Here is an 18,760-nt window from a genome sequence, read left to right as displayed (position 1 = left end):
CACTCTAAATATATGTTTATGGGTTATCCTCAAGAGGCTGATCTTTCATGACATCATTGCTCTTTCTTTCATCAAAACTTTCACATCGTATATCGTGATCACGCAACGTTATATATCACCTCTATTGTCATGTTTGATAAATAAATAAATAAATAAATAAATAAATTACTCTTTAAAGATACATTATGGGAGATTCGGTAACGAGTTGGCAGTTCTCACTATAATAGTTAAAAACTAGATAATGTAAAGGTAATTTGCTGAAAGTTTCATTCAAATTGATCCACTATGAACCGAGAACTAAGCGACTGAAATTTCCCCCTAGCCTCGGTCATCATTACTAAAGTCAGTACAATAAACAGCATAGTCTCGATTATCCATTTAATCGTTAAATCGAGAAGGAAAGTTAAGCAGTAAATCGGCTCACAATCCACTAAAGATCGCAGGCTAGCGCTACCATCTAGAGTTGATAACGGCCTGGATAGGTTAATTAATGTCTAATTAATAATTTAGATAACATTTCAGGCCTAACGAAAAACCTGCAATAGACAGATTTAGCTCTTGCATAATGCATGTTTAAACCAAACCCCATTTATTTCATTTGTCGGGATAAACAACAAGTTTTCCATGAGTTTTTAATTACTCGCGTCTCTGACTCTTGGCAAAAGTCTGCCGTTAATGTTCGTCGCCATTGTCTTCAAGAATATGGAGATAAGTGGAAAAGACTGCTTCCAGGCTGCGTAATGAGTTACACAGTCGACAAGATTGTAATCGTCATTCGGGATTAATGGCGTAAATCAATTATCACACAATATAAGTGCATTAACAATAATAGGATCGGATCGGATCGGATCTAGCTATGTACGGATTAAGACATTGTCAGCCTTTGGGATACTGTGAGGCTCAGAGGAAATAATTTACCCACCTGACGCCCCTAGTATACATTACAGTGTTTCGTGTTGCTGTGGTATGTTTACATGGAATATTAATTGACTCGTTTGAAAATAGATACTTCTACTTTCATTTATTATTTTCAAATAAAATAACTTTTCTCAGAATCCATGGAGTCCCTCCAGCCAGTGAAGAAACCCGGGCTGCAGCCACTAAACGCATGGCTAAATCCGACTTTGGATCCAGCTGGGTGCGACTTTTTGCATACGATTTTAGCGGACCCGTTTCAAAATAGAGTCAACTGGCCAGGTTTCGATTCCCCGGTTGTACGTGACAAGGAGTAGGGTCGCCTGTCCAACCCCGTGGGTTTTCTCCGGGTCCTCCGGTTCCTCCCGCTGCTAAAGACTCCTATGCGCAAGCGAATTATTGAAATAAAATTGAACCATGTGTTAGTCCCGAAATTATCTAGTTTGTGTCGAGTGGACGTTAATCCCCATTTCTCTCTCTCGTTCCAAAATAGATGATTTAGAGGATCTCTATTTCCATTCAGTATTCACAAGTATACAAATAAAATAACTTTTCGCAGAATCCATGGAGTCCCTCCAGCTGGCGGGGAAACCTGGGCTGCAGCCACTAAAACGCATGCATAAATCCAGCCTTGGTTCTAGCCAGCTACAACAGAGGTGTCACTTTTTGCATAAGATATTAATTGACCCTGTGCAAAATAGATACTTTAGCTTTCACAAATATACAAATAAAGTAACTTTTCGCAAAATCCACGGAGTTCCTCCCGCTTTCAGGGAAATTTGAGCCACTAAAACGCATGCCTAAATCCGACCTTACATCTAGCCAGCTAAAAGAGAGAGGGTGTCACCTTTTGCATACGAAAACGTAAAAATATTGCGCTTTAATATAAGAAAACGGGCTCATTTTCTTCAAACATAAAAAAAGAAATATTAAAAATTGCATTTTATGTGTCAACGTACAGAATAGAAATAGAAAAAAATAACTTCTATAAAGAAAAACGTGTCAAGCAAAAAAAAAACAAAACAAAAACAAAACCACAATCTAATCAGGTTCTTAAGCTAAGAGCTTTTTGTTCTTTCAAAATACCGTATTAAACGCACTAAAACAAGTTAAACGCACTAAAACAAGGTAACTAATCTGCAACATCTGTCACTTGCTACAAAATTTTTTTGTTTTAAATCTTTTCATTATAAATAACCCACAGGTGAATTCAACACGCACAAAAAAGGACATTTCAAACAGAAAAAAAAATGTCTATAAACTTACCTGTTAAAGTCGTCATAATACAGCTTTCGTTTAGTTAAAGTTTCCAAAAACAACAAAACATTAACTTAATTCAAACAAATCCTGTTTTCTTTCTCAAAATTCTTTGTATCAAATTTGTTTGTTTTTGTTTTTTGCAGTGTTGTTGGTTAATTATCCGTCTAATTAGTGCGAAAACGGGGCGATAATTAGCACCGTTTCACAGTCTTCATGTCGACTGATCGCCTAGATAAAACCGTTAATACTCGATACAATCCGTTTAGAAGAAAACATCATGTTTGTCGCACTTCAAATTATATCTCTACCCAGATAATAAATCTGTTTTTACTTTCCAAATTGTTTTCCGGTACCTTAAATTTTTTGATTCAATCTATGCCGAAATGTGAAAAAAAGAGATTTGATTTGTTAGACTGTTGTAGAAGGCTACTGGAAGTCTGTTGCTATAACAGAACGCAAGAATAGTTCATTGTTACACGCGACTTCACCACAGACACAGAACGCGCTGGCTCTGTAGAACCGTTGCATGTAATCGATCGCGGCTACAGAGAAGCGAAGCAGCTAAATCCACCTCCACGATTAAAGGCAGAATTTTACAGTGATTATTATCGTATAAGTCCTACCTCGCTATGTCTTTGTGAACGAGAATAATTTGAAGCTGGTTGAAAGAAGAGAACGAATGCGTGCAATGTCACATGGAATTTAATTCTCATTAGCGCGAGTACGTAGACTGGAGAACATGGCATTAGTTTAGGGTCTCAATGAAAAGAGGTTTATTTGTTGTCATTCATTCATTAATAAAAACACATGATCATAAAAAAACAAACATGATGCTACACCGAAAAAACATACTGTCTTATATGCAGTCATTGTTTTTTAAGGTAAGCGATCGCTCTCGAGCACATTCCGCACACCTGGATGTCGACCGAGGGGAGTTTTTTTCCCTCCCCTTAAAACTGAAAATCGCTCTCCTTTACATAGTCATGGGGGGTTTATTAACATTTATGAAACCCGAAATGACCCCACTACATGCAGTTATTGATGTTAGAACCATTTCCCATGCAGATTACTAATCACTCTCCTTAATATCAGATCACTCTCCTAAATTTCTAAATCACTCTTCTTATCAAAACTGGGAGAGTTTTTTGAGGGGAGCGATTTTTTCAATTTGTTGACAACGACTGCTTGTGCGAAAACTAATTTACATCAGCCTGTGTTTTTTGTGTCAAATTAGCACATACTTGTATTCTTTGTTTGCATTAACAGATAATTGAAATCTTGCGGGGTTTTCTTTCTTAAATCCGTATTTAATATAAGTACTATTATGTTCAACACATTTTTTTTATGTTTTGGGATTAAACTTTATTTTGTTCAACTATTTACTTTGCGTCCTTTTGAAAATGTAAGTGAATAATAATAATAATAATATCGTCATTTATAAAGCGCGTTAATACTGAAAAAAAAACTGTTTCTAAGGAGCTGTTGGTTTTTATATTCACTGATTATTTACAGATTATGTTTTTTGAGATAATATTTTGAGTTGAGATTTAAAATGGTTTCATTAACTGTGGTAGTTCATTCCACAGAAAAGGACCAGCATAAAAAAGGCACATTTTCCAAGTTGCAATTTCATATTTTTAAGTTATATTTTTAAAATTTATTAAAATAAAGTCTTAAAATAGATGTTATCTATAAACAGTTCTACCTTGTTAAAGAATAATCCTATTAATCCTATAATTCACTATTGCCAGTTGAGAAATTGGAAAAAATATCATTTTCATCTTCAAATTCAAACGTTTGAAGATAACTACTCCATGGCGGAGAATAGAAAACAAGGGAGGTAATTGTGTTATTATTTCCGGTGTAAATGAGTTTTAAGTGTGAGAATGACACCTATGATCGTATAATAGTGAGTTGACAACCTATTGAGCAAAAGACATAGAAATAATTATATTTTGACTCTCTTAGAAAATATGAAATTGTAACTATAATAGCTGGAGATTTTAGAAGATGTTTTTTTCTGAGAACGGAGGTTTCTGCTGGTAGTATAGGGTTCTACAAGACTTTTTATATAAGATGGAGATTGACCGTTTAACGCTCTGAAGACGAAGACGAGTAACTTTAACTTATTAATTATTTGCTGAACTGGGAGCCAATGTAAAGATCACAACAACAAGCAAACATTTTTATATACAACTCTTTCTCAACCTGATTAAAATACAGATCTATATTTCGTTTCGTTTCGGTGTTCGATCCCTGCATTGGCCGAGAAAGTTCATCTCGATTTTCCAGCGTGGTTTCCCCTTGTCAGTGATGCCGGACAGAGGGCCTGACAAGGACAGCTGCCTAGTCGTTCGGATGGGACGAAAAACCTAGGACCCGTGTACACTTTGGCGTGCACGTAAAAGATCCCTTGGCAGTTGGAATTCGATATAAGAGTAGGTCGTAGCGCCGCTGCCCGGGCAAAATTTCCCTCATAGCACACTGTATGGCGTATGCCCGTCTTCAATTAGCCCAGGTTAGGTGCAGAAGAGTAGGACGTTAAACCCCATTTCATTTCATGTCATTTATATTTCGTTTCGTTTTTTTATACTTTCGATGGCCTACACTACATGATGATCTGATCCGTTGCAGTGATAGTTCGGACATTAATTAACCGGCGTTTACGTTTCTAGTGGTTTACCCACATTTCCGTGCAAGAACTCGCCGTAAAAAAACCGTAGTTTATAGAAATGAAATGAAATGGGGTTTAACGTCCTACTGTTCTGCTCCGAACTGGGCTAATGACGACGGGCATACGCCATACAGTGTGCTATGAGGGAAATTTTGCCCGGGCAGCGGCACTACGGCCTACTCTTATATCGAATTTCAATTGCGAAGGGATCATTTACGTGCACGTCAATGTGTACATGAGACCTCGGGTTTTCGTCCCATCTGAACGACTAGACACCTGTCCTTGTCAGGCCCTCAATCCGGCATCACTGACCAGGGGACACCACGCTGGAAAATCTGGATGAACTTTCTCGGCCAATGCAGGGATCGAACACCCGACCTCCAGGCTAGCGAACAAGCGTCTTACCCACTTAGCCACGTGATCCCCACAGTGGTTGAAAAGCACTGGCTCAGTCGGAACAGAACAGTATGACGTTAAATCCCATTTCAGTTTATTTCATTTCATTTCAAGTGGAGACTAAAGATCTTAGATATTGCGTATCAGCTCCTGATATCAAAGTTCAAACCACTGCCCTTTCTGTTCTTCATAAAAACTATGGAAGGCCAAACAGCTCTTTATTCAGTGTTCTTAATTCTTAGTTCTTAATTCATAGTCCTTAAATCTTATTTCCTCATTCGTTGTCGTATTTCAACATTTGTACACTGAAATTAACATTTGTATCTTAAAATATTTATTTGTTTTACAAATTAGACATTTGTCATATCAGATTTGTAAAATGTATTTTTGTTTAATATAATTTTATTTTAATATAAAGACAAAATTTATTTTAGAAAGACAAAATTTATTTTAGAAAGACAAAATTTATTTTAGTAAATCAAAAAAAATAATCTACATTTCCATTTCATCATAGACATACAACGAAAAACAAATTTCGAACAACAAATTTCTAAATAAAAATCTCCAAATACAAATCTTGCAAATCATTTCTCCAAAAACTTTTCTTAGATAACATTTCTGGAAATGAGATTTATGGACCATGAATTAAGAACTAAGAATTAAGAACACTGAATAAAGAGCTGTTTGGTCTTCCATAAAGAAAACAAAAGGTTAATTTGGTTCTGTCTACAGGAGACCAGGTTATTCATGGCAACATCAAATAATCTGTGGAAATGAGTTCTTTCTTTTACTATTACTAACCTAACTATGTTTTGAAATCTATGGCTATTTTTCGCAAAATTTTTTAGGAAATAAGATTTTGTGAGTCTCTCTAATTTAAGATATAAAACCTGATCACCATGGGTGGGTTTTAGTCATGAAATGGCTATTTGGAGTATATTAACTTAATTCCGGTCACTGAAACCAGTTTAGATAACTGTTTACGACACTAAATATAACTAGTTATTTTTACCCACGTGCTAAATCAAATGGCAGACGTCTTAGGGCGCGAAGCTTAATAATATGGAGCCGTTAGTTTTTTCTTACAGTCGGGATTTTTTAAAATGAGTCCTGTTTTTATATAAATTAGGGAGACTCGGTAATGGATTTTCTCTGGGTCTTCCGGTTTCCTCCCACTGCTAAAGACCTGGTTTGTGTCGTGTGGACATTAAATCGCATCTCTCTCCCTCTCTGCCTGTCACGTGCGCGCTGTATCATAAGGCGTGGTGTCGAAACCCCGGTTGTACATGACAAGAAGTAGGGTCGCCTGTCTAACATCGTGGATTTTCTCCGGGTCCTCCGGTTTCCTCCTACTGCTAAAGACCTCTACGCGCAAGCGAATTATTGAAATAAAATTAAACCATATGTTAGTCCCGAAATGACCTAGTTTGTGTCGAGTGGACGTTAAACCTCATCTCTCTCTCTCTCTCTCTCTCTCTCTCTCTCTCTCTCTTCCAGTCGGTGTAGAAAGGTTCTTCATATCAACGATAATATCATATTCCTGAAGCAATGACCCGAGAAATCCCTCTCTGCCCATTGCTGGATTGGCTTCTGATAATTGTGCTTTTGCGGGAGTGTGTCTATTCTTCCCGTACAATCAAATCTATCCCAAGTACAGCAACATGACAGCCATTCGAAACACTGCGGGGGTATACGAAAATATCAGTCTACAATGTTTGCTTTAGGCAACACAAACCTGATTGTTTGTTTTTCGAGATCACCTATTAAAACTTTGCTTCCCCGGTAGTGAAATGAAATGAAATGGGGTTTAACGTACATCCGTTCGGCTAATGAACACGGGGCTTACCCGTAGTTAAAATTAATTCTAAAACAAAACGTACATGGTCGCTCTTATTAAAATTATTTCGTTAAAAGTAATGAAAAAGCAAACAAAACATCATTCACGAGACCATTTGTCTGACCCCGTGGAACTAAGAGTTATGGCCTTTGGGACGAGTGAACCCTAACCCTAAGCCCTTTGAGACAAGTGCTAATGCATTTGATGTCAAAATAGACGAATGTGGGTTTTTATTTATTTATCAATAACATTAAGAAATACATTGAACTAATATCTATAGCTTACATCTCAAATTACAGAATACATTCAAGATGAAATCCGCAATATCATGTGAGTCACGGTAGGGCGATTATTCCGATACTACCCAATGGCACCTAATATAACCCCAATACTAACCTAAAACTACCAAATAAAAACCCAATACTACCCAACAGTAACCCAATACTGCCCAATAACACTCCCAATACCATCGAGTACTAACCCAATACTACCCAAATACTAACCCAATACCATCGAGTACTAACCCAATACTACCCAAATACTAACCCAATACCACCGAGTACTTAGCCCATACTACCCAATACAAACCCTATGCCATCCAGTACTAACCCAATACTAGCCAGTACTAACCCAATAGTACTTATCACCCCAACATTAGCCCAATACCACCCAATATTAACCCAATACCAGCGGCAGAGCTTTATTCATGGCGTCACCGTGGTTCCAGTCCTTAGTGCCCAACTTTGAAGGTTTTGATCGATAAGCATTAACATTCAACAACAATTGTTGGATCTTGTTTAAAGTTAAACAATGAAGTCATGGTTGCCTTGACACCTGGGGCGTTATCAAGTGTTCCATTGAAATGAAATGGCTTTAACGTCCTGTCCCGATGAGTGTTCGAGAAAGCGTATTGACATGAATAATAGAGAAACAATGGCCGCTGATAAATACCGTAACCTTTTAAGGCTATAGGTATTGGTTGTCTTGACGATGAGGGCTTTAATCTCGTCACCAAAAGGTTTTTAATGGCTGGTATTGTTCGGCTTATCATTAGATTTATTAAAAGAACAATAAGACATCTTTGATGTGGATAGAAATATATTGATTTAATAGTGATAGAGAGATATGGGGTTTAACGTCCACTCGACACAAACGAGGTCATTTCGGGACTAACATATGTTTCAATTTTATGTTAATTATCCATGAAATTATCCGGGAGGACCTGGAGAAAACCCGCGAGGTTTGGACAGGCGACCCTGCTCTTTGTCACGTACAACCGTGGAATTGAAACCACGCCAGCTTTATGGTAGTCCCGAAATGACCTAGTTTGTGTCGAGTGGACGTTAAACCCTATTTCTCTCTCTCTCTCTCTCTCTCTCTCTCTCTCCCTTTAACATATGACATGCCTGTGACATATAGTGTTTAAAAGATATAACTAAAGGTGCTAAGACGTGACTCTGTCTACTAATCGGTCGTCTATACACGGTAAACTGTCTGATCGATACTAAACTATCATTCTTCTCACATTATGGGAGCCGTGGTAAGTAAGGCGCTAGGGGTTCTTACTGTTAAATTATTCAAAAATGAAATGGAATGGGGCTTAACGTCCTACTGTTCTGCTATCGAATTCCAACTACAAAGGGATCTTTAACGTGCACAACAATGTGTACAAGGGACCTCGATTTTTGCGTCCCATCCGAACGACTAGACAGCTGTCCTTGTCAGGCCTGGATGGTAGAATTAATGAGTTTAATACTTAGCGACTCTCATCTTTATCAAGCCAATGATACAGGTATGTGAATAGTAGACAAATATATACAGAATATGCAACAAAAATAACAATCAGATACAATCAAATTAGGTGGCTATTTACATCTAAACCCACACAGCGGAAGGAAATACCTTTTTATTCTCGTAATATGATAGAAACTTCTGATTTAACAAGAATTGTAGTAAATCATATCACCAAACATCGAAGTGTGAGAGATCACGTTCATTGATCGCTATAGCTCAGACTAGAAGGAATTGACATCCAAGGGGAATAACCGCTGTAAGAAAAATAATCTGCAGTATTCAGGAAAAGAGAGAGAAATGGGGTTTAACGTCCAATCGACACAAATTAGGTCATTTCGAGACTAGCAGTATGGAGGGCCTGCCAAGGAACAACGTATAGTCCTTTGGATGGAACGAAAAGCCGATGTCCCATGTACTCATTGACGTGCCCGTAAAAGAACCCTTGGCAATTGGAATTCGATATAGTGCCACTTTCCGCGAAAATCTTCTCTCATAGAACACTATACGGCCAGTCGATGCAGAACAAATTGGACGTTAAACCCTATTTTGTTTCGGCCATTTTTGAGTCTAGCATGTGACTGATATTTACTATGACCACGTGTGCGATGACTGGGGTAGAAGGAAAGGTGGGGATGTTACGGTAAGGAGGGTGGTGCTTATAACACTGTTTGATTTCTATAAAGGGATGACTTCGAAATTACTAAACAACACTGTCTTGAGAGCCCCAAGGGCTATTGTTCTGCTCCTGCTTGGTTAATGAAGAGGGGCATACACCATGCAGTGTGCTTTGAACAAAATTTTGCCCGAACATCGGAGCTATGGCGTACCCTTATTACGAATTCCAACTGTCAAGGGTTCTTTTACGCGAACATGCCAACGGCCTCTGGTTAAACCTGTTAACTCATGAAAGCCGTGCTATAAATATAACTTAAACAGTATATCCCGTAAAAGTAAAGAAAATCCTCGCAGTTGGAATTCGAATAAGAGTAGACCATAGCGCAACAGTCCGTCATCATTATCCCGGTCGATGCAGAAACGTTAAACCCCATTTCGTTTCAGTTGGATTTGACATTTAACTAATGTTTATTAATCTAAGTGAATCTATAAACCCTTGAAACACAAGAACTAATAGTTTAAACACTTTTAACAAAATCCTCCTCTTATCCTAGTTTCAATAAAATTCTTACAATTCATTGTTCAGCCCTTCCATTGTCAAATGTCTTAAAAATAATCTCTAAATCTTCTTATTTCTGATGTTTTATTATTCCAATCTTTGCTTCAAGCGCGTTTAATTCATTTTGTTTTCTCGATTAAGTCTGGATTAAGTAGAATTTTAAAGAGAAAGTTTTAAAGGCATTCATGAAGAAGACTGTATTGTTATCCGTTATAAATTATTAAGCTATTTATTTCAAGATTTAAAGGTATTCAAATAGATAATTATCGATATAATCACATTTATTGATATATACCGGTTCTTATTCAATTTTCTATTATTTTATATATTTATTTATTTTTTGTGTGTGTACTGCACGACGCAGAGTATGCTTAATCTTTAAAGGCACAATATTCCAAATATTCCAGACTAAAACGCAAACGTCTTCTTCCTAAAGAAATTTCTGAAATCGATCAATCCTACTCAATCTGATTAAAACACAGATCCTATTTCGTTTCGTTTTTTATAGTTCATAATTGCGTCTTTAATACACTAGGATCTGGAAGAGTTGTTATATAACCCGCATTCTGGATGATGTGAGGGATTAGCCAATGGAATGGTTTGTTACGACGAGTTTTTGGCTTGAGGTGCACGGAACTCGGGGTAATCCACTTGAAACATCAACGCTGAGAGAGAGAGAAAGAGAGAGAGAGAGAGAGAGAGAGAGCCTCCACTCAACACAAACGTGTTCAAGACCTTTAAAAAGTATACAGGAAACAAGGGATGACCTACATGTTTAGGTTGTCGCGCTTAAAGCTCCAGTTGACCGGTCATCTCTGGCTTGCGGTGGTGTTTTCGGTCCCTGATGTGAGCGTATGTGACTTCGAGATATAGAAGCACCTTCCTAAGGATACAGAAAACAGTAAACAATATGTAAGTCTATTGTAATCAAGATGGTCATTCAGATATTACAAGAGTCTGGAATGGTTGTTCAAATCACTAATACTGGATACATTTAATACTAATTATTATCGACATACAATTTACAAGACCACGGATAATTAAATGTCAAATTATCAGCAATAAACATACATTATGACGTCACATTAATAATGACGTCATTGTATTAATCATTATTATTAAACATACATTATGCAAGAGCTAAATCTGTCTATTGCAGGTCTTTCTTTAGGCCTGAAATGTTATCTAAATTATTAAACATGCATTATGCAAGAGCTAAATCTGATTATTAAAAGTCTTAATTTAGGCTTCAGATGTTATAGAAATTATAAATTAGATCTTTATTTAAACAACAAGACCAAAATCAACTCTGTAGACCCACGGATGGCTCGGCTACAGCTCGGATTTAAATAGTATTTCACTAATTGATTAAATCAGATAAGGGGTAACCTGATGAAAATACGTCAGTTAGATCGAGGCTAAATGATAGAGTGTACTTAGCGAGGCCGCTGTAAAGCGTTTCCGTATGCCATTGAAAACTTTACTTGATAATCGAGATATGTGGGTGGAGTTAACGCCTGTCAATCAAACGTTCGGCGACGGTGAAGACACATTTCGCTACCATTTCTATGCAAATATTACAACGATGATAACTATGTTCAGAATAAAGTAATTTGACTGAATTTTTCAATATATTCTTCTTTCATCATCTACTTTTGAACTGTTATAGCAAGAATGACCAACTCTCTATAAATATCTCCCATAATGTATCTTTAATTGGACGTTAATTAACAAGACAAGACAATAATCAACTCCCGATGCCATCTGATGGTCCGGTTTTCAACAGATTTGAATCCGATCTGCAGTTTAACGCCGTTGGTGATTAACCGTAGAGAAGTGGATAATCGAAACTTTGTTTATTATCGTAACAACGGTAACAATGATCACGGAGGCTACAGTGGTATTGTATAGCCGATAACTAGACTCCGAGTGAAGTAATTTGACTGAAATTGTCAGTACATTCCCTTTCCATTATCTATTTTCTTTAACTGTTATAGTGAGAACTGCCAGCTCTTTGTCGAATCTTGTATAGCTGATAACTAGACTCCGAGTGAAGTAATTTGACAGAAATTTTCAGTACATTCCCTTTCCATTATCTATTTTCTTTAGCTGTTATAGTCAGAACTGTCAACTCTTTGTCGAATCTTATATAGCCGATAACTAGACTCCGAGTGAAGTAATTTGACTGACATTTTCCGTACATCCCCTTTCCATTATCTATTTACTTTAGCTGTTATAGTCAGAACTGTCAGCTCTTTGTCGAATCTCATATATCCGATAACTAGACTCCGAGTGAAGTAATTTGACTGAAATTTTCAGTACATTCCCTTTCCATTATCTATTTTCTTTAGCTGTTATAGTGAGAACTGCCAGCTCTTTGTCGAATCTTATGTAGCCGATAACTAGACTCCGAGTGAAATAATTTGACTGAAATTTTCAGTACATTCCCTTTCCATTATCTATTTTGTTTAGCTGTTATAGCGAGAACTGTCATCTCTTTGTCGAATCGTATATAATGCATCTTTAAGTCATATTGTGCGAAAAATACAAATGACGGTGAGGGACTTTCAACTTTAACTTTTAACATCCAACCTCGTGGGTTTTCTCCGGGTCCCCCGATTTCCTCCCGTTGCAAGCGAATTATTGAAATAAAATTGAACCATGTGTTATTCCCGAAATAACCTAGTTTGTTAATCATTTCAATTCACTCTTTGATAGGATGTCACCCCCCTCATGGCCTGAACGGCCTACCCCCTCAGCCCGACTCCCACACCCCCAATGAATGCACCGCCCCTCTGTCCGACTCCCACACCCCCGATAAATTCCCCGCTCCCTCTGTCTGTCTTCCACACCCCCAATGAATGTCCCACCCCACCTGTCTAACTCCCACACCCCCAATGAATGCCCCGCCCTGTGCCCGATCCCCACACCCCCCAATGAATGCTCCACCCCCTCTGTCTGACTCCTTGTATGCTACTGTGTGAATATAAGACTAACCTAATTTTAATCTCACTCTTCAATTGGATGCCCTCCTCCCCTCCCCCCTCCCCCTTCCGGAATGTATCTCCACCTCTGCCCAGTTCACTCCAACTCACTGTTTAATTGAGTTCCCCAGCCCTCCACCCCACCCCCACTACCTTCACGCCCCTCTACCTCTGCCCAACTCACTTTAAGTCACTGTTTAATTGAGTGCCCCAGCCCTCCGCACCCACTCTACCTTCACGCCCCCTCTACCTTCACGCCCCGTGTGTATATAGGATTAGATATAGAATACAAGCAGCTGGGTTGTAGATATTGAGTTGATTATGACAGAGATATAATCTTCTGTTATCTAATATGTCTAATATAGAATAATTAACGGAGACTGATTATAACTAAACAGGGTTTATTAAAAAGTAAATGTTGATGTGGATTTTCTCTAATTAAATCAGATTTCTACAGATTCTATATAATCACTAAAAATACCCTCGTTAATGGTAGCAAAAACAGGACAGCAGAAATCGTAATTAGCTGAGAATATACTTGTCATATGCGGCCATATATATAATAAGCGACAGAAATTCGATGCAGTTCCAATTCAACTAGATTTCAGTATTTTTTTCAATAGGGAATACTGAATGACGATCGAGGGAGTGAGAGATGGGGTTTAACGTCCACTCGACACAAACAAGGTCATTTCGGAACTAACACATGGTTCAATTTTGTTTCAATGATTCGCTTAAGCGTATGGGTCTTTAGCAGTGGAAGGAAACCGGGGGTCCCGGAGAAACTCCACGAGGTTGGATAGGCGACCCTACTCCTTGTCATGTACAACCGGGGAATCGAAACCACGCCAGTAGACTCAATGACAGACCTTATGATACAACGCGCACGCGCTAACCATTCCACCACCCAACCTCCCCTTGGCGTATAATATAAGATTTAGTTTAACGATTGATCTCCTCGTCGGTGTTTTTGTTCAGTAATGTTTTGGGGTATTTTCTAGGAAAATAAAGTGTGTAATGCCATCCATAAGCAGTCGAGCGTCGCATCTCTATGTCCATTAGAAGAAAATTTGAAACTAGAAAATTACTGACTCGCACAAAGCAATCTCTCTAGAGATGTAATAATCTTTATTTCATCTTATTTAAATCAAACAAATCCTATAAATCAATCCCAATTTCTGGTTTATACAATTTTACATAAAGAAAGTAGGATACTTACCTCTTTTTAGCAACAATTCGTAGAGAAACGCGGATATAACAACAGAAACCTGTCAAGACGTCATTCGCGAGTTAGACATTGCTTGACGTTTGTCGTAAAACAGAAAGAAAGGCGGACATTTTGAACATATAATGTAAATAAAGATATTATTAAGAGTATGAGGTCATTTCGGGACTAACACATGGTTTAATTTTATTTCAATAACTTGCTTGCGCGTAGGGGTCTTTAGCAGTTGGAGGAAACCGGAGGACCCAGAGAAAACCCAAAAGGTTGGACAGATGACCCTACCCCTTGTCGCGTACAACCGGGGATTCGAAACCACGCCAGCTGACTCAATGACAAGCCTATGTTACAGCGCGCACGTGTTAACCATTCGAACATCCCCCCCAAGAGTATGAGGTTTGGTAATATTGTTGACATAACCATATTGATATTATTGACATAATCATATATATTGGTTACTGAACTGTGGCTTGACCAGGACAGCCGTCTAGTCGTTCGGATGGAACGAAAAACCGAGGTCCCGTAAATACATTGGCGTGCACGTACAAAATCCCTTGGTAGTTGGAATTCGATATAAGAGTAGGCCATAGTGCCGCTGCCTGGGCACAATTTCCCTCATAGCACACTGTATGGCGTAGACCTGTCTTCATTAGCCCAGTCGGAGCAGAACAGTAGGGCGTTAATCTCCATTTCATTTAGTCGTAACGTGTTTCTATAGAAACAACCAGAACGACGTTAAGATAAGTAACGTGGTTCTAAAGAGTCAACAAAACGCCGTTAAAATAACTTCTCTTGTTTCCATAGAAACAGTTTACATCTAAGCCCATCAGTTGCCATGGAAACAACAGAACAATGTGAAAACGCCGTTTAGTATAATCAATTGTATTTTAAAACTCCTTAAATTAAACAAATTGTATCTTAAATTCCTTTAACTAAGTAAGGAAGTGATGAATTTGTCTGATTTGCAATCTTAAACTGTCCGTCTAAACTGTCTTAAATTCCTTTAAATAAGTAAGGAATTGATAAATTTGTCTGATTTGTCGCACACTTTGCAATCTTAAGCTGTCCGCCTAAACTGGATAGTTTATAAATGAAATGAAATGGGATTTAACGTCCTACTGTTCTGCTCCTATACTGGGCTAATGAAGACGGACAGATCAACAAGATACTGTGTAATTCTGCCAACTTGGGAATTATTACGACAACGCCAAAAAGACATCTGCAAAGGACTGTCTACAAACTACTGCTTCAAAATAGTAGAAGCACCGAGAGCAAAGAATTGAACTGAATACTATAAGTAACCGTGTACATTGATATATATGGAAAGTAGAATCACCCAATAAAATGTCAGCTCACACTGCCGTGCGGTGCGTAACGATAGGATTGTCCCTATTGAGTCCACGATCTGGTGTGTGCAGATAGTTTTGATACGTTACGATACGATCAACACGATTGCTACGACTGCGTCCCTATTGAGTCCACGATCTGGTGTGTGCAGATAGTTTTGATACGTTACGATACGATCAACACGATTGCTACGACTGCGTCCCTATTGAGTCCACGATCTGGTGTGTGCAGATAGTTTTGGTACGTTACGATACGATCAACACGATTGCTACGACTGCGTCCCTATTGAGTCCACGATCTGGTGCGTGCAGATAGTTTTGATACGTTACGATACGATCAACACGATTGCTACGACTGCGTCCCTATTGAGTCCACGATCTGGTGCGTGCAGATACGTTTGGATACGTTACGATACGATCGACACGATTGCTACGACTGCGTCCCTATTGAGTCCACGATCTGGTGCGTGCAGATAGTTTTGATACGTTACGATACGATCAACACGATTGCTACGACTGCGTCCCTATTGAGTCCACGATCTGGTGAGTGCAGATACGTTTGGATACGTTACGATACGATCGACACGATTGCTACGACTGAGTCCCTATTGAGTCTACCATCTGGTGCGTGCAGATATGTTTCGATACGTTTCGATACGATCAACACGATTGCTACGATTGACCACAATATATGATAAGACCTTATAGGATCACCACGATTACTCCACGAATAAAACCATTATTTCAATCGTAGCACGAATCGTGATAGTGGGAACCTAGCAGTACTCGAAGCCTGTGTCGGAGTGACGTAAGGAGCACTTCTTATGTGTTAATTTAATGGCTAACGGTTGTGTGAGGCCATTAAGAGTGAAACGCCCAGTAAACTGTGATTATATGGTAAAAATGAAAGTTAGCAGATTATAATCTAGGAGAGAGAGAGAGAGAGAGAGAGAGAGAGAGAGAGATGGGGTTTAACGTCCACTCGGCACAAACTAGGTCATTTCGGGACTAACAAATGTTTTTTTTAAACAAACTTATTTCAATAATTCGTTTGTGTGTAGGGGTCTATAGAAGTGGGAGGAAACCGGAGAAAATCAACGAGGTTGGACAGGCGACCACCACGCCAGTTGACTCAATGATAGGCCAAATGCTACAGCCCGCACGTGCTAACCATTCGGCCATCCACCCCCACCCCCCATAATCTAGGAATTTACTTCGTCTTCAATATTTATGGCCAAGGGACAGCTACTAAGACCAGATATAAGCTGATAATGGATTCTCCCTCAAATCAAGTCACGTGATAAACAAGTTCGATGGAAATAATTTCTCGCGGCATGGGATAGTTTCTAATAGATTAAAATGTTTTGATAGAGATTTGAAGCAAACTTGTGATAAATAAATTAGTTTGAATATAATTGTCGTCCCAAATATATCATAAAATCACAAGGTCTTACGCCAAGAGACCTCTTTAAAACAATGGGCCACGGTGGCTAAGTGGGCAGAGGCGTAGCCGTGAAATATATATGGGGGGGGGGGGGTCCGCAACCCTAAACCCTAACCCTAACCCATTTTTTAAAACCCCTAGAAAATATAAACAAACACCATGTGGCCATGCTGTCTACCAAGACACCGCGTTCAAAAGCATTATGGTTACGTTGCTGACTGAACGGGCGATAAATATTTGGTTTAGGCGGTTATGTTTTGGGGTACCTACATGCGATTCACTCTGATAAGTGGCAGAAAAAAATTAACAAAATATTACTGACAGGCTAACTAGACACAATTTTATGGAACACGGGTACTTTTCACTTCACACATGTTTCCAGGATGATTATCTCTGTGTTTTATTTTAGCAGTATAAACCATATTGGGATATGTACAGGTTTTATACAGATAGAATCTTAACTAATCCTAATAATTGTTGTAAATAAATAGGAGTTTAGGCCTACTATGTAATTTTTTTTTTTTTTTTGGGGGGGGGGGGGGGTCCAAGTATATTCAGACCCCCCACCCCCCAAGAAAAACAATTGGGGGGTCGGCCCACCCCCCCCCCGCCCCATGTGTGACGCCCATGTAAGTGGTTAAGACGCTGACTCGCTAGCCTGGAGGTCACGTGTTCGATCCTTGCATTGACCGAGAAAGTTCATTGGGATTTTCAGACGTAGTTTCCCCTTGTCAATGGTGCAGGACTGAGGGCCTGACAATGGCTGATTTCTAGTCGTTCGGATGGGACGAGAAACCGAGATCCCCGTGTACACATTGGCGTACAAGTAAAAAATCCCTTGATAGATGGAATTCGATATAAGAGTAGGCCGAAGTGCCGTGGTCCGGGTGAAATTCCCTCAAAGCACACTGTATGGCGTATGCCCGTCATCATTAGCCCAGTTCGGAGCAGAAATGAAGGACGTTAAACTCCATTAAATCTTCTATTCTCATTGCCTGATGGGAATAAGGAAGTTTTTGTTTTCAGGTCCAGGTGTTTCAATCTGAAATAAAGTTAATAAATGTCTAGCGATTTATCAGAGTCAACAATGGCGCTATTTCTGTCAATTCTGTCTTCTGGGGTTTTCAATGGGACATATTTGTCAAGTTCTGTTATTGTAATGAATGACGAGAATAAGCCAGCAATGAGGACAATTCATCCTTGAGTTTTCAGAGTGATGTTCTGAATCAGAAATGGTTCCATAACAATTACGGTTAAAGGTCGGAAATTGGGTATAGCGCAAACTGAATAACACTCTTTCTTCATTTTGCAAGGTGATATAAACTGAGAGATAGAGAGAGGGGGGGGGGGGCGCAAGCGACTCTATTCATTCTTGGGGCCAATCATGAGAGAGGGGGGGGGGGGTAAAGCAAGCGACTGCATTCTCTGGCCCAATATTGAGATGGAACTTCCGTCAACTGAACTACTATTACCCCTACTACCTGGTATCTTCAATAGAAGGCTTAAGCTCGCTTGAACTCCGTACATCTTATCAAGGCATTCACGTAATTCCCTGCATATCGCGGCAATAATTTCGATTGGGTACAAGCCCAGCTTGTGAGCCTATCAGATTCCTCGATCGTCGCGAATGCCAAGCTAAAATGTCTACCTGTGATAATCGAGTTGCAAAATTCATGGTTCATTCAATGTCAAGGCTTCTGTGGAGGTCGCAATG

The 18,760-nt window shown here is 38.9% G+C and overlaps 1 protein-coding gene across 2 annotated transcripts in view; it reads right to left on the bottom strand.

Annotated features, from left to right (window-relative positions):
• Positions 1 to 18,760, bottom strand: part of LOC126822436 (synaptotagmin-15) — a 155,950-nt gene that overhangs the window by 122,747 nt on the left and 14,443 nt on the right. The window contains exon 1 of one of the 2 annotated variants that reach the window (XM_056101226.1): positions 2,182 to 2,566. The exons of the other annotated variant lie outside the window; for it this stretch is intronic. Coding sequence (XP_055957201.1) covers positions 2,182 to 2,197 — 16 coding nt within the window. The 5' untranslated portion in view covers positions 2,198 to 2,566. Of the gene's footprint in view, positions 1 to 2,181; positions 2,567 to 18,760 lie in introns of those variants that run through there. 2 annotated transcript variants of the gene reach the window in all.

The sequence above is a fragment of the Patella vulgata genome, chromosome 5 (assembly GCF_932274485.2).
Source record: "Patella vulgata chromosome 5, xgPatVulg1.2, whole genome shotgun sequence".
Lineage (NCBI taxonomy): Eukaryota > Metazoa > Mollusca > Gastropoda > Patellidae > Patella > Patella vulgata.
This window is presented reverse-complemented; position numbering and strand designations above follow the sequence as displayed.